This window comes from Trematosphaeria pertusa, assembly GCF_010094035.1.
Source record: "Trematosphaeria pertusa strain CBS 122368 unplaced genomic scaffold BU26scaffold_1, whole genome shotgun sequence".
Classification (NCBI taxonomy): Eukaryota; Fungi; Ascomycota; class Dothideomycetes; order Pleosporales; family Trematosphaeriaceae; genus Trematosphaeria; species Trematosphaeria pertusa.
The window spans coordinates 3,532,417-3,548,905 of record NW_022987212.1 but is presented as its reverse complement, the minus strand read 5'-3'; the positions used below and the strand labels follow the sequence as shown (position 1 = coordinate 3,548,905).

Below are 16,489 nucleotides of genomic sequence, written 5' to 3'. Positions count from 1 at the left end.
GGTGCGGGGAAGAGATGTGGAGACTGGGTGGCGCGACTCAACTGCGGAGAACCGGTTCTGATAGGGCCGCAAAGAACAGCCAGGTTTCTCTGCCGTCCTTTTGATCCGGATGACACCCATACACGGCTTGTCGTGGCGCTATGAATGCTAGATCCTTTCGGCACTTCGCACTAGAACCTAGCCGATGGTCGCGACAGAGGGGTCTACGCGACCCGGTACCGATGCGTACAGCCTCGTTCCATTCGCATAAATGGAACTGCTCCCAGCAGCGGCCATGCAGTCACCGACATATCCTCATTGTTCTCTGTATACCTAGTGTATAACTCCAGCCCGAGGGCAATCAATTCTTCGATCATTTTCCTTCGCATGCGTGTTTAGTGAACGCTTTAAACACCCAGCCACCATGTCCGCATTCCCGAACTTGCCTGCAGACACGCCTGTAATAGGGAACGGCGTTACCAATGGCACTCGAACCACAGCTTTCAAACTGCACGATACCGCGATCGAAAACTTTCGCCCTCTCAAGGTCATTGTGATCGGAGCTGGCTATTCGGGCATCTACTGCGGTATTCGGATACCCGAGAGGCTCCGTAATGTCGAGCTGGTGATTTATGAGAAGAATGCAGGCGTTGGGGGGACGTGGTGGGAGAATAGGTAGGCTCTAGAGCGCCGAAAATTGCGCGTTAGAGGACTATACATGGACTGACTGGAATGTAGGTACCTAGGTTGCGCATGTGACGTGCCCTGTAAGTCAGTGCTTCCTCGTCTTTGTGGAAGTTGATAGCTAACAGGAATGACAGCTCACTCATATCAATTTTCTTTCGAGCCGAACCGCAAGTGGTCCTCCCTCTACGCACCCGCGCGCGAAATCCAGGCATATTTGGAGGGAGTCGCGAAGAAGTATTCCGCAGACCGCTTCATCAAGCTGTCGCACGAGATCACCGAATGTCAATGGGACGAGGCGGCAGCAAAATGGCGTGTTACGGTGAAGGACTTGGTAACGGGCCAGACCATCAATGATACTTCGGATGTCCTTATAAGCGCGAGAGGAAATCTGAATAACCCTGCGTGGCCGGAAATTGAGGGCTTGGAGACTTTCAAGGGAGAGCTGATGCACTCTGCGACCTGGAATACTAGCTATGACTGGTCGAATAAGCGCATAGGTGTTATTGGCTCCGGCTCCTCATCCATCCAGATTGTTCCCTCCCTCCAGCGCATCCCCGGAACGCACGTCTCTACTTTTGTGCGAAGCAAAACGTGGATATCTCCGTCCTTCGGACAGCAACTATGGGATAAATACGGCTTCAATGGATTCACCATTCCTCAAGAGACGCAGGACCAATTCATGAACGACCCGGAATACTACGAAAAGTTCCGGCTTGCTGTTGAGGAGGACGGCAATGGTATCCACGGAGTAACGATCAAGGGAACGCCGATCCAGCAGGGGGCGATGAAGATGTTCGAAGAGCACATGAAGCAGCGGCTGGAAAGCGCACCGCATATCTTTAACGCTTTGCTGCCGTCATTCTCGCCTGGTTGTAGGAGGTTAACGCCCGGCCCCGGGTATCTCGAAGCCTTGACCCAACCAAACGTTGCATTCATCACCTCTCCTATAACTCGCATCTCCCCCGACGCCATCCACACCGCCGACGGCGCTACGCACACAATCGACGCCCTCGTCTGCGCCACAGGCTTCCACTCCAGCGCACCCCCGCCTTTCGGCCTTATCGGCAGCAACGGCCTCACCCTCCACAAAAAATGGGAAAACCGCGCAACTACATACCTCAGTCACAGCATCTCCGGTTTCCCCAACCTCTTCACCATGCTCGGTCCCAATGCGGCCATTGGCTCTGGTAGCCTTACCACGATGATCGAGAACGTAGGCGACTACGTCATCAAAGCAATCCGCAAGCTGCAGAAGGAGAACATTGCGAGTATGGTTGTGAAGAAGGAAAGAGAGGAGGACTTCACAGATTATGTGGATGCCTATTTTGAAGGGACGGTGTTTAGCGAGGAATGTCAGAGTTGGTATAAGAATAAGAAGACGGGGGAGGTGGTCGGCTTGTGGCCTGGCTCGAATTTACACTGCATCGAAACTATGCGGAGTCCGAGGTGGGAGGACTTCGATTACGTATACGTGGACGAGCTTGAGGGCGCGGACGAGGCCGGGCTGGAAGAAGCAGTGGATGGCGTGGATGGCGAGAAGAAGAGAAAGGTGGCAGTTGATGGGCAGGGGGGGAAGGGGAAGAGGGTCAATCGGATGGCGTGGCTGGGTAATGGATGGACGGTTAATGGGTTGGAGGGAAAGAATTTGGCGTGGTATTTGTATCCTGAGTTTCAGGATCCGCCGGTTGCGCCGAGGCCGGAGGAGAAGGAAAGGTTGAAGATACGGCCTTTTTCTTATTAGATGCTGCGCTGGCGATGCGCCGGTAGAATGTGCGTCTCTTTAGATTAGTGAAGGGGATGGCTACAGTGGGTGATCTGTTTGGCAGGCATAGAGAGTTGAAGCTATAGGAAGGTGGTGCTTAGATTTTTTTCATACCTGGCTTGACAGCAGAATTCCTTAGCATAGCGTTAACGCTCACAATTGCAAGACTGCGTTTATACATGGTATATTCGATCGAAACCAACCCTCCACATGCTTGTTAGTGGTCCGTGAGCAATCACAAGCCAGAACGTGGAGCTCCCGCAAGCTCCAGCTCATTGTCCAATCAGCGAGTGTGGGGATGCAAGGTCCAAACCGAGGCTTTCGTCACATGCGCGAGCCGCCTCATCGCCCGCCTCCATCATCACTCGACATGCTCCAAGCACCCAACGACTGAACGCCAAATCCATCCAAGTCTCACCGCGTCGCTCGCTCCTCCACGAATGCCGACCCCACGATAGCCATGGCCGTCCTATCTAAGTTCGCCCCAGCGCGAACCCGCCTCTCCAGCACCTCCATCAAAGCCCTAATCAACGACCTCACAAAACTCTACCTCGAGCACCGCACCCGCATCTCGCGCGCAGTCTACCTCACGCTCTTTATCGCCCTCATAAACCGCATCCGCAATGCCATCGCCGAGCAGAAAGCCGCCCAGCAGTCCGCCGCGCGGCGCAAGACTGGCACCGGCGCGGGCGAGGGGGAGGCCACGGGCAGGAAAAAGGTCGAGCTGAATCGCGAGTTTTTCAAGAACTTGCTAAGGTTGCTGCGGATTTGTATTCCGGGGTGGCGGAGTAAGGAGTTTCGGCTGTTGATTAGCCATAGTGTGTTTTTGGTGCTGAGGACTATGATTAGTTTGTATGTTGCCGAGTTAGATGGGCGGTTGGTGAGTAATTTGGTGAGGGGGAGGGGGAGGGATTTCTTGACGGGGTTGGTGTGGTGGATGACGGTGGCGGTGCCGGCGACGTTTACGAATTCTATGGTGAGTCTGAGGGGCGGAGGGTATGGGTTTTGGACGTGTGTTGGACGCTGACCGAAATAGCTTTCCTACCACCAGTGCAAGCTCTCGCTGCAGTATCGGACGAGACTCACGCATTACATACACAACAAGTACCTCTCGCATATGACCTTCTACACCCTCTCCGCGCTCGACGACCGGATCAAGAACGCGGATCAGCTCATTACCGTCGATGTGGCTAAGTTCTCGAACAGCCTGGCGGAGCTGTACTCGAATATCGCGAAACCGGTGCTCGACATGATAATATACAACTACTCGCTCTCGAGAAGCGTTGGTGGGGAAGGGCTCTTCTTCATGAGCTTGCTCGTTCAGCTCTCGGCGAACATCATGCGCGCGTTGACACCACCGTTCGGCAAATACGTGGCGGATGAGGCGCGGTTAGAGGGCGAGTTTAGGTTTCAACACTCCCGGCTGATCGATTATAGCGAGGAGGTGGCGCTGTATCATGGGCATGAGGCGGAGAAGGACACGCTGGATAAGGGATACTTCACGTTGATCAAGCATGTGAACAGGATATTGAGGAGGAGGTTCTACCACGGTGTTATGGAAGACTTTGTGATTAAGTACTTCTGGGGTGCGCTGGGGTTGCTGCTGTGTAGCGTGCCCGTGTTCTTCAAGGTGCCCGGAGCGGGGACGAAGAGCATGGGAGACAGGACAGAAAGTGAGTCTCTGCGATTCAGATGGCTTTGTATTGATATACTAATTGCCTAACAGGCTTCGTCACGAACCGCCGCATGCTCCTCATGTCCTCCGACGCCTTCGGCCGCGTCATGTTCTCCTACAAAGAAATCACCGAGCTCGCAGGCTACACCTCGCGCGTATCCACCCTCCTCGACGTAATCGACGACATCCAAGCCGGCCGCTTCGAAAAGAAACTCGTCTCCTCCGCCGACACAGAAGAAAACGTCGCCGTGCTGCGGGGCCGGGGCACGGTCACCGAAGGCGAGGACATCATGTTCAAAGACGTGCCCATCGTGTCTCCCAACGGCGACGTGCTCGTGCGTGCGTTAAGCTTCTCCGTCAAACCCGGCGATCATCTCCTCATCGTGGGCCCCAACGGCTGCGGGAAGTCGAGTCTGTTCCGCATCCTGGGTGGGCTGTGGCCTGTGTATGGCGGCACAGTCCGCAAACCCCCATTCGAAGACATCTTCTACATCCCGCAACGCCCGTATCTCTCCCGCGGCACCCTCCGCCAGCAAATCATCTACCCGGACAGCCTGCGCGACATGCGCGACAAAGGCATCACCGACGCGGACCTGTACTCCATCCTCTCCGTCGTCGAAATCGAATCCATCGTCGATCGGCCAGGGGGCTGGGACGCCGAGCAAGAATGGACGGACGTGCTCTCCGGAGGTCTCCAACAGCGCGTCGCTATGGCACGGCTCTTCTACCATGCGCCGAAATATGCGATTCTGGATGAGTGCACGAGTAGCGTTACGCTGGAGATCGAAAGGGTGATGTATGATGAGGCGAAGAGGTTGGGGATTACGCTTATGACGGTTAGTCATCGGCGGAGTCTGTGGAAGTATCATGAGAAGATACTGCAGTTTGATGGACAGGGGCATTATGTGTTTACGAAACTGGATGCGGAGAGGCGGTTGGAGCTTGAGGAGTAAGTCGGCCCTTTCGCTTCTTTTATGGATGTGATGAGTGCTGACACGTGAGACAGCGAGAAGGAAGAGATCGAGCTGCAGTTGCGTGCGGTGCCGGATATTGAGGAGCGGATTAGGGAGCTGTCGTCTGAGTAGAGTAGAGATGGAAGTGCTCTTCTGGCGTCCCGCGAGCGAGGAGCGGGGGGAGCGTGGAACTGGCTCGGTATGTGGTGGAGTCTGTCCGGTGAGATGTATGTGTATTAGTACCTGTTTTGTGCAAGAGCTCTGTGCATCAATGGGAGGTTGGGATGGAACTTCACCCCTGGAACGCGACTGCAGCGGAAGTTCTGTCGGAACGGAATAGAAAAGTAGATATAGAACTCTGAAGTTATTCCGTTTTGGTGCGCCGTTGGTGGGGTGCTCGTACTGTCGCTGCTTACCGGTTATAGGGGCTGTTGGTGGGGATACGGCTACGTTTTCGCGGCGATGGCTTTGGAATGGTTTCGCAACGGTAGGTCGGGATGAGGACTGCGCGAACGCTGTGCACGTTTCGTCGGACGGTGATTGTAGGGATCGGCTAGAGGAAGGAAGATTCTTTGCTTTGCGGTGCTTGGTAGGTAAAGAAGAAGTGGTCTCGTCGTGCGCAAATGAGATGTGTATTCGCTAGTGAGTAAGAAGTTGGTTGCGTCAGTGTACGGCGGTACGTTTGCTGGCGTCGCTCGAGCTGGAGAGGGCTTACTGGTTTGCGGCGGTCGGGTTGGCGCTGCGACGCATGTCCAGCAGCTGACACCAGGTTTCTATGGATACATGCTGGACGGGGCGATGCGATGATTGAATAGGCTCGGTCTGAGGGCGGTTGGGAATGAGGCATTACGGGCGTGCAACAGCGACTCAGTGGCTCATGGATGGTGGGAGCCTGGTTACCTACCGTCCAAGGTGGGTTCGAGTGGCTTGGGCGGGGAGGGGCGTTCAGCGATTGCATGCACTAACCGAATGCGGTATTAGTAGTGAATAGGCTAGAGCTAGCCTCTTCTGTAACTCGAAGACATCTCGTCTATCTAGGCATCACTCAAGCTGGCTCGGTGGAAAGCTATTCCTTCTACGAAAAGCACGCCGTGCTAAGTCCAGGCAGCAGCCTTGCGATCCGGCGGTACTCTGCTGGAAAGCGGCACTGTGACGTTGAAATAAAATACTGTGTCCTCAAGGAATCGGCCGATACGAAGAAAAGAATGGCATCGCTGCGTTGTCCTTTTGTAGAACTCTGGTTCGCATGTCCGAAGCGAGCATCACGGACCGCGACGCGCCCTGCCGTTATCAGCGCGCGTTCACGTGCGGGGGATAATTTTCCGAGATTTAGCGCCTATGACGGAGACGTTTCCGAACTCTGAGCTGAGCTTGGCGCGTGCACGTGACCGCGGGAGCTTCCGTCAGCAGGAGTCCAAGCTCCCGACGCGCCGGGCTCATAAGCCGTCCTCACAGACCGCACCTTCTTTTCCTCTTCACTCCACTCCATCGATGCTGCCACACACCATTGCACGCATCCCACCCCGAGTACAGACCCGCTGCTTCTCAATTCTCCATTTGCTCTTGCTCTTCTTCGTATTCGCTTTTCTCGCCCCGGTTTCGAGCAATTGCATCCCGTTTCTCTTGCACGGCGTCGCGTCGTGCTTCAGACCAGCTGCAAGCCTGCGGGTGCAGCTTTCCCAACATTCAACCCTACCACCGCGACTTTCAGTTGTGCACCTTCCCGCACCAGTCGCCATGGCCGACATCAAGCTCGGTCAGACAGTCGAGACCGACACCCGCCAGCAGGGCGTGGTCAAATACATCGGCGAGGTTGCTAGCAAGGCAGGCACCTTCATAGGGCTTGAGCTACCAACACCAACCGGAAAGAATGATGGCTCAGTCTACGGCGAGCGCTACTTCCGATGCGCACCACAGCACGGCCTTTTCGTCCCCAAGAACAAGATCGTCCGCGTGGTCCCCCAACCCGCGCCGAAGCCGACATCGAAGCCTGCTCCGAAGCCCGGCACAAAACCAGCTCCGAAACCCGCCGCGCCGAGGCCTGCTCCCCCCAAGGCAGCCGCTCCCAAACCACGACCTTCCAGCATCGGCTCTGCGAAGCCGCTTTCCCAACCAGCTTCACGGCTTTCCACGCTCGGTGCTGCAAAACCCTCCACGCAGTTGACAGCACAACCGAAACGACAGAGTATCGCCGGTCCACCGACACATACCGCTCTGCGACCCACGCGAAAGCCGAGCATTTCGGCATCCACATATTCACAACCTCCTATCAGACCGTCGCAGAGTGCGACACGGTCTACACCACCGACTGCAACTTCCTCCACAACTACGAAGTCATCCAAGGACCCAAATGTGCAGGCACTGGAGACGCGCATCCGCCATCTTGAGAAGCAGATTGTCGATTACCAAGAGAGGCTTGCTGAGGCCGAGCAGACCAAAGCTGACCGCGACCGCTTCGAGGGTCTGATCAAGAAACTCCAGGCAAAATGCCAGGCCTTTCATCAAGAGCTGGCCGATTTAAAGGCCGCCAGCAGCCAACAAGCGGCGGAGATTAACACATTCATGAAAGCACAAGAAGAGCTTGAGCTGGATATGGAGTCGGCGACCATCGACAAAGAGATGGCTGAGGAACGCGCCGAACAGTTCAAGGCGGAGCGCGATGCCCTAGAGCTAGACATGGAACAGAAAGACATGGAGATTGACATCCTGAAGGATGAAGTGAAACTCCTTACCCAAGACCTGCCAGAAGACGAGAAAAGTGCCGCCGCCTTGTGGAAGGTCGAGACGGAGAACGAACGCCTTCGAGAGGCAATAATCAAGTTACGCGACATCCGGAATGAAGACAAACGGGAAGATGCCGCGATGATCAAGGAGCTTCAGGCGCAGCTAGAGCCGTTGGATGCTATTCAGACGGAGAATGCCCTGCTCAAGGACCAGATCGTCACCCTCCAGGCGGCGAATGCGAATCTCCAAGAACAAGTCGACGCAGCGAACGAGTGGGAGGACATGATCGAGGACATATCCGCGCAGAACCAGCACTTGAAGGAGCAACACGCCGCACAGGCAGCCGAAATACAAGATCTGCGCCTCGACCTGGAAGTTAGTAACGAACTGGAAGAGCAACGCGTGGAACAAGTGAAGGAGTATCAGGCAGAACTGGAGGCTAGGGATCTCCAGGACGCCGAGCGGGACCGGCGAGAAGCTGAGAAGGACGCCGCTCTCGCCGAACGAGACCTCTTGGTTTCGAAATTCCGGGACGTCATCATGGATATGCAATCAAAGCTGATGGATGTCGAGGCTTCAAAGACTATTAGCGAGGAGCAGATGCACGATTCAAGTACCCGCTTCCGGGAAGTTATGGACCTAAACCGCCGATTACGCATCGCCGCCGTCAGCACCACTACTAAGACCATCAACACCGAGCTGACCAAGCTTTCGGCTAAAGAAGCTACTGAGGAACTCGATATCCTCAAGTGTTATCTGCCAGAGTCGTCTCGCGAGTATATGACCGACTCACTTAGGGCATACTTCCGAGCCAAGAAGATTGGCTTCAAGGCATCTCTTATTGCTTCACTCCTTTCTACTACTGACCTTGCCGTGGTCGATGGCCCCGAGCAAGCGCTTAGCGACCTTCTGCGCTTTGATGCCGCAGCACATCTTCAGTTCATCCAGGCATACAGCCTCGAGTTTTCCCGTACCATTGGCTCTTGTAGCCTGGAGCACTTTAAAACAGTCAGCTACACCTACAGCGAGCTGTTGCCTGTGGAACGTTCTATTGAACGATGCATGGATGCGTTCAAGAAGGACGACCTGAATTTTACAGAAATCGCGGAGTGGACTCGAGGGTCGTACCAGACCATGCAGGCGATCTCCGGTGTCCATGAAGACATCTTCTCTTTGCGACCAGATAATAGACTGATCCTCCACGTATCGATCATGAAGACTAGCCTCGAGTCCATACGCTCGTCTTTCGATGCGGTAAAGCTCTGCGTACAGCGGCTTGAGATTATTGATGTCGACACAGTCGACGGCAAGAACACTATCATCGAAAGCCTCACGAAGCCAGCGAACGCTGCAAGGGAAACTTTTGCATCTGCCGCCAAGCTTGTTCAGATCTTGGTCACCCTCCAGAATGATGGCCTGTACCCCGAATTCCCGGCCGGTGTGTCAGAAGTGACGGAGCGGAGCGAGCGTCTGGTACAGACCGCCGGCACTCTGCGTGACTTCGCCGAAATGTCAATCACGGGCTTGCTCTCTTCTGGCGACACAGCCTCCGGCACCCTAGTCGCCTCCACCGTCGCGAGCACTCTAGACAGCGAGATTAATCCACAGAGTGTCGTCAGTCTATTGAAGGACCTCAGGACTCAGTTTACACAGTGGCAAGAATTCGCTTCCGTGTTGATGAACAACGTCGAGATCGAGCGGCAGCCCGCACCTTGGGTTCTGAAAGCTCAAGAGATCGAAGAGGCGAAAAGACGATCTATCGATGCCGAGAAGAGACTGCAACTTCTCACTACGGAACACCACGCGACGCTTCTTCAAATTCGTGAACGAGAAGAGGTCATCGATACTAAGGAGCTCGAAATTGAGCACCTAAGGGCCAAACATCGTGAGGCTACCAGCAAGGCTAGTGACCTAGAGCAACTCAAGGGAGCTCTCGACAATGCCAAAGTCGAGCTGGACAAGTCCCGGCGCGAGGTTGCTACGCAAAGGGCGGAGATACTTCGATTGCAAGAACAGGCCGAGTACCCACCGCTCCCAGAACCACCGGTTATTCGATCGCCCACAACGGATAAGGTCATTCAGCCCATCGGAGAGCAAGCATTGCCGAAGAGCACCACGCCGAGTGGTTTCCTCACTCTCGTGCAAGCTCTTTCCGACGAGAACCATTGGCTAAGACGACGAGAAAATTCGGAGATGTTTGGGCACAACCTCCAGGCCATATTCACAAAGATGCGCAAAGAGCAACTCGCCCAGGCAAGGACTGAGTCGCGCCATAGGGAGGCGCGAGCAGACGACATGCTGGGCATGTCCATGAGCATGCTTGAGTCACCGATAATGGTGACCCCGCAGAGAACCACCGATATGGATAGCGACTTTCTGAACGACGACTGGACGCCAGATTGGAAGTCAACTCCTACCCGTCGGGGCATGACCAGAGTTGCGCCGGCGAGCGGGAGGCGCTCGCCAATTGAGCTTGCGCCCCTGCAGACTTCGCTGCACTGGCAGCCAGCAGCTGCTGCGCCAGTAGCCTCTGTCGCCGCGCTGGAAGATTTCAGCTTTGTCGACCTTTCGCCAATCGCCGAAGAATTCGAGAGCGAAAGGACCGAGGCGTTGGAAGGCTTCAGCCAGATTGATGTTTCTGGTCACTGAAAGCATCCGGCTTGTTGTTCGACAAGTCTAATTGTTAACGCTGGAGTTTGGGTATCGTTTCATGGTCGGTTTTTGGGTCGTTAAGCATTCAGCATGACTTTTAGGGAGGCTTACTGTTTTTAACATTGCATGGGCGTTTGATACTGGCTTTGGGTACGGACTTGGACTGTAGGTCTTGAGCGATGATTATTATTAGCATTATACCCCCGGGTGGCTCTCGTTTGTACTTTTCTAGTTTGCAAAGGAATGTTGATGACCTCACACTATCTTGCTATGCTTATGTGATGTTTTGATTACTGTGTATGTTGCTTTCTAGGTAGATCTTTCTGCGTCCGCCCTTGCACTTTCCTTCGTTTGTCACGTTGCCACTGCGTTCTCCAGAGTGCTTTGTTTTGGCGCGTACTAGTTCACCTTTTCATCTCACTTCTTCCCAACAACCTCCCCGCCATCCTTCATCCACTTCTGCCTCCCAATCCGCAACCTCGATGCTTGGAGCTTCTTACGTATGAAGTGGTTCGTCTTGTATTCAGGCAACTACAGTAAGGTTAACTAAGCTTTCACCAGATACAGTCCGCGAGCGTAACTTCGTCCGAAGACCCAAAGCCTGCCGCCATTTCTACAATTATCTTCATCGACGATTACAATAACGACCATCATCATTCCTAACATACGCCTATCATCATCCCATCAATACTCCTATTCTCATCCCATCGCTATCAACATCCTCATGTCATCGCTACTATTCTTCGTAATTTCCAGACTGGAAATCTACACCCACGCGTCGGGGCCTGACCAGAGTTGCGCCGACGAGCGGGCGGCGCTCGCCAATTGAGCTTGCGCCGCTGCAGGCTTCGCTCCACTGGCAGCCAGCGGGGCCAGGCCAGTGACCTAATAGAATGACCGCCTACGAGAGGCAATCACGGGGTTACACGACATCGGAATGGATGGCAGAACGGGCTGGATCCGCCGCCATGCTCGATTTCGGCAATGGTACCACCAGCTTCTTCCTTCTCTTCCCGAGGGTTGCGACACTCGACAGTACGGGTTGGTTCTCCTGCGTCCCCCTTCATGAGTTTGCAATGTTGGCTGATCGTTTACGGGCTGTCATATCCCTACGACGCTCATTATTCTTCGGACCATTCTGCACCGCATTCGTACCCATTCATGTGGCAGCACGCCACAACTTTTCGGATTCGCGAGTGTGCAGCGACCAATAGACACGAAGGAGTTCGTCCTCTCGTCATTTGTGTCTTGCATGAGGTAAAGTCTCACTTAAACTGCATCAAAAGTTCTCGCTAATGCGTCATCTCATCAGACAGCTCACCTCTATCCGAAAACTTGAGCGACGAGGCCAAATGTCCCTCCCGCAACATGGGCATTGCTGGCCTTTCGACCTATCGCTTCGTTATTCCTGTTATTGCTACCCTTCCAATCCTACTTGCTCCGCATTTCTACGTATCTTTTCATAGCAGAAGACATTCCAGGTATGTCTCTGCACCGGTCTCTGTATGCCACTCAGAGAATCTCGCTAACTTGCGAAGCAGACCGGATCCTATCATGTTCTCGCCGTATCGAACATCTTCTGTATCGTTTGCGTATCCTTCGCATTCTTACGACTACTAGCTGTCCCTTGGGCCCCACAGCTTGTGCCAGAACCTCTGAAATTTTTATCCTGCGGCATTCTTAGAGGTTCTCCGCAAGCGGTCGAAGACGGGATCGAGAAGAAAGCTCTCCCGCTGCTCCTCCTCAACAAGCCAACAAGCATAATCGCGTAGCCGCGGTCCGGTGCTCAAACACGCCTGCTTTCTTCACCGAAATCTTGTCTAATCAAGTTGGATCACGTCACTCCGACGCTCCGGGGCACAGCCGCACGGTGTGGCAGTACTAGACGAATTTGAACGCTATCCTTAATTTCGCTATCAGCCTCGTATTCTTCCTCTCTCCACCGCCGGACACTACTATCATCACCCTTACATATTCTTCCGAATCGCAGAGTACTTTGGAAGTTTGCGGTCGTGGAACTCCATCGCCGAACCGGGTATCCCCATTCGCTATTCTTCTCATCACTACGGTCTCACCATTATTCCTATCAATATTTCGCCATCAGTACGGTTCTTGCCTCCTCCATCATTACTCTTACGGGCAAGCGGTTGGTGGTCCCGAGCAAGCTCTTAACGATCTTCTGCGCTTTGAGGCCGCAGCACATCTTGAGTTCATCCAGGCATACAGCCTCGAGTTTTCCTCTACCATTGGCTCTTGTAGCCTGGACGAGCACTTCGCCATCAATACCTCTATTCTTTTCCATCTTTACTATCACTCCGTTGATCCTTCTGTCATATTTTTCCGCCACAACATATCCTTGGAATATTCGGTTACCGGGCAACGGCTTATCGAACGTCAACCGCGTATTCTTCGGTCATCCTTCCTATTCATCTATATCACTAGGGATCACCAAGTCAAAGCTTCAAGGAAAATGTCAGGCTTTCCACCAAGAGCTGGCCGATTTAAAGGCCGCCAGCAACCAACAAGCGGCAGAAATCAATACACTCACGAAAGCGCAAGAAGAACTTGAGCTAGATATGGAAGTGGACTTCCTGAGCTGGACTATCTCTATCTATATCTCTACACCGACAAATTATTCTTCAGTCATCCCTACCATTGATGCGCGTCCTTGCCATGGCCCCGGAGCCCCCATTTCCCAACGAGCCCTGGCGGTACCAGGAGTTCGAAGCCGATTTCCTTGTCGGCGCACCGGGAGCCCTCACCGACATGAGAAGAAAGCCCTGCTTCTGGCTGAGCTAGAGCGTATAGCCGGCTAGGTCTGGAGGCGAATCAAGCAGCGTTATGGGCGGGATTACTTCTTCACCATCAAGTAATCGCATGATTCCATACCACTGCGACCTCGAGCTCGGTGACACGGTCGGCCCTATATCTGAAAGTGAAAGCGGCGCGCATTATTCCACTTTTATGGTGCACTGGTGATGGGAAGGGGCATGGACGTGGTGATTGGCGTGACAAGAGTGCGTGAGGGTAATGGCCATGGGTTGCAGGCTTCCAGAGAAAGAACACAATTTGAAAAGAGCGCAGCTCCATTATGATCTGTGTTTTTCAACTCGCTCTTTGTGATGATGGATCCAAGTGTGTGGCGAACGGTAGGGATCGGACTGAAATATTCGTAGCCGTGATGAGATCTAGGGAGCCATTGCCATTGACACCCAGTGGTTCAAGAGACAACGGCGCACGCTGCGCACATCGCTTCTGCCAGTCACTGGAAGAGAAGTTGGTCTGTTGAGTCAATTGCTCATAATAGAAACTTTAGAAAGCATACTCGCATATATTCGAGCACGCTGCTATGAAACACTAGCCCTGAACGACGATAAAGGAGTGTAGCTGAGCGCTCCAAACGAATGACACTACCCACGTCCTCTGACGCAAACACTCATAGAAAACAAATTTCGAAACTTGTGTAATGGCACACTGGTGGCTTCAAACAACCTCCCAAAATCATAGTACTGACGTACCTACTTACCTTCGTGCAAGCAACTTGTTTAGTGCGCAAAGCGAGCGTCGACCATCTGCTTCGTCACCTCAGCGGGAAGCATGGCCAGCTTCCTCCCTTTAACCTTATTGCGCCAGATATAGAAGAACTTCATACCGGCGAAGAGCAGGATGTTAGCCGCGCAGAGACCCGCGAGAGCGCGGTTGCCTGTGTAGTCTGCAATAGTCATCAGTATAGTATCTCGGCATCATCGGATAAGAGACTCGGCGACTGAAACTTACAGTACGGCTTATCGCCCTCGCGGTACACATTCACCGCGATAATACTGCCCACCTGATAGCACATATTATACACGGCCGCACTAACCGTCCTGGTCCCCACATTCTTCGCGTTCTTCGACGTCATGCCCACGAGGATCGAATGCGTGTACGGGATCCCGTTCACGCCTGTCAGCATTGCGTAGCGCACCCAGGGACTCGCGTCGCTGGGGATGCAGATCAGCACGATGAAGAAGGGCAGCATCCAGACGTTGCTGACGGAGGCGACGAGGGAGCGCTCGTTCAGCTTCTCGGACACCCAGGCCCAGAACACGGTGTTGGTGGCGAAGAGCATGTAGCCCGGGATGGCGAGCATGTTGGCTTCGAAGACGGAGTAGCCCATTTGCCGCAGGATGAGCGACATGTAGTTCGCGGTGGGTTGGAAGGGGATGTAGGCGGTGATGCCTAACTGTATTACATGATGAGCACACATAGTTTGGGATCTTTTCTGAGGGAGCGACTTACGAGGTATACGGGCCACAGATCTATGTTCGTGATGGCGGAAATAATTCCCTTGATGCTGACGGCTTCGCGGTTGTTCATGTCGCCCTTTGTAGGGTCGTCGCGTAGAATGCGGTTCACGAGGATCTTTTCTTCTTCTTCGGTCCACCATTTGTTGGTGCCGTCTGCGCGTTTGAACGCGAGTGCGGGTTCGGTGACGGAGGCGGGCATCACGAAGAAGGAGATGAGGCCGACAACTATACATATCACGCCTTCGATGAGGAAGCTAGGGACACACATTAGCTATGAAGGAGCCGGTGAACGGAGGCTGTACTCACAGCCACTGCCAGCCGCCCCATCCTCGTAGCCCTCGCATCGCCAAGAGTCCCGCCGCCAGCAGTGCGCCGTAGGCTTGCGTCAGTGGAATAGCGGTCCAGAAGATACTCAGTCTCATGGGTAGCTCGTTGCTCTTGTAGAAGTAGGACAGGTAGAGCACCATCTCTGGAATGAAGCCGCCTTGAATGAATCCAAGGAGAGCGCGGAGGGTCCAGAAGCTGGCCCGCCCATTGATGGCCGATTGTGCAGCACACAAGGCGCCCCAGAGCGTGATCATGAAGGGCGTGTAGCGGTACGGGCCAACTTTCTTGCTGATGAGACCGCCGGGGAGCTCGGCGGCGAGGAAGCAGACCAGATAGACTGGGCAGGGAAATAAGCGTAGATTCGCAATAATAGGTGGATTAGAGGCTTACTGGTTTGGCCAGTGTTGTAGTCATTCGTGTTGACGCCGATGTCATCAAGCTGCAGCAGTTGTAAGTCCACTATTCCATGTAGCTAGAGAATGGGGAGTAGTATTACCATGTTATCGGACACGGCGCGATTGATATTGCGCCTCACGAGATCCAAGCTCGAGAACATGACCCAGACCCAGAGCATGATGCGCAAGTCCAACTGTATCACAACAAACGATCAGCCTCCATTATCGACATTGAGCAATACAAACCATAAAAGCGAGAGGAAGGCGGCGTTGCGGCATTATTAGGGGTTACCTTCCTTTTAAGACGGCATTCACTCTGAGGAGACCAGGTCAACGTCGGGTCGAACCTGTGTCTGCCTTCGTACTTCGCGTTCTCATAGACCTCCTGCCAGTGCTGGCAGCGGATGGGGTCGGAGAAGACGTGCGGTTCGCAGGAACCATACTGGCGGGAAGATAGCTCGATGGCTTCGGCGTTGAAGGTGCTCGGGGTCGGGGAAGCGCCGGTGAGGATGCCGGATTCGACGCCTTTTTCTTTCTCTTCGGCCATTGTGAGGATCTTGAAGTCTGGGGACCTGCGAAACCGCGTTGATAGATTGTATTAGGAGGAGCGGTAGTTGTGGTACCACTTCGTGTGAACCTGAGGCATTGTTATACACACTCCCTTGCTCACTATCAGTCCTGATAACGGTAAGGCCGAGTGGCTTGGTGGGGTTGCTTGGTATCGCGATACCACCCCTACATTGCGTGATAAGGCTAAGGTTAGTGCGGTTACCACCACGAGCCGAAGTCGGATGGTGGGGAATGTCGTTCTGGGCCTGGGGTATTTTCCTATCAGTGTCCCTGGGCTTATTAGTGATTAGATGATCGGCCTTCACCCACGTGTAAGGACCTTGACCCTGCAGGATGGGCTGAAGTGCGGAGAAGCCCGCAATGCCGCCCTTTCCACAGTCAAAGGGCGGTGGCGTCGAACGTAGCGGCTTCATGTCCCGTGCAGGCGATAGAGTGCGCACTGCTCGATCGAGAAAGGGTGCATCCGAAAAGGCATAATC

At 54.0% G+C, this 16,489-nt stretch overlaps 3 protein-coding genes across 3 annotated transcripts; 2 read left to right on the top strand and 1 right to left on the bottom strand.

Moving 5' to 3' along the window:
* Positions 1-101: 101 nt before the first annotated feature.
* Positions 102-2,466, top strand: BU26DRAFT_30672 (FAD/NAD(P)-binding domain-containing protein). The gene is made up of 3 exons (XM_033821865.1): positions 102-654; positions 718-746; positions 801-2,466. The coding sequence occupies exons 1-3, from the start codon at positions 404-406 to the stop codon at positions 2,405-2,407; spliced, it is 1,887 nt and encodes a 628-aa protein (XP_033691860.1). The 5' UTR covers positions 102-403; the 3' UTR covers positions 2,408-2,466.
* A 422-nt stretch (positions 2,467-2,888) lies between these two features.
* On the top strand, positions 2,889-5,404 carry BU26DRAFT_445936 (uncharacterized protein; the record flags this gene model as incomplete). Its single annotated transcript, XM_033824599.1, has 4 exons — positions 2,889-3,404; positions 3,465-4,101; positions 4,155-5,052; positions 5,110-5,404. 4 exons carry the CDS (start codon positions 2,889-2,891, stop codon positions 5,186-5,188), a joined length of 2,130 nt encoding a protein of 709 aa, XP_033691859.1. The 3' UTR covers positions 5,189-5,404.
* Positions 5,405-13,838: 8,434 nt separating this feature from the next.
* Positions 13,839-15,987, bottom strand: BU26DRAFT_599469 (allantoate permease; the record flags this gene model as incomplete). Its single annotated transcript, XM_033835102.1, has 7 exons — positions 13,839-14,144; positions 14,210-14,654; positions 14,711-14,972; positions 15,025-15,382; positions 15,436-15,484; positions 15,542-15,634; positions 15,733-15,987. 7 exons carry the CDS (start codon positions 15,985-15,987, stop codon positions 13,978-13,980), a joined length of 1,629 nt encoding a protein of 542 aa, XP_033691858.1. The 3' UTR covers positions 13,839-13,977.
* Between the last annotated feature and the right edge of the window lie 502 nt (positions 15,988-16,489).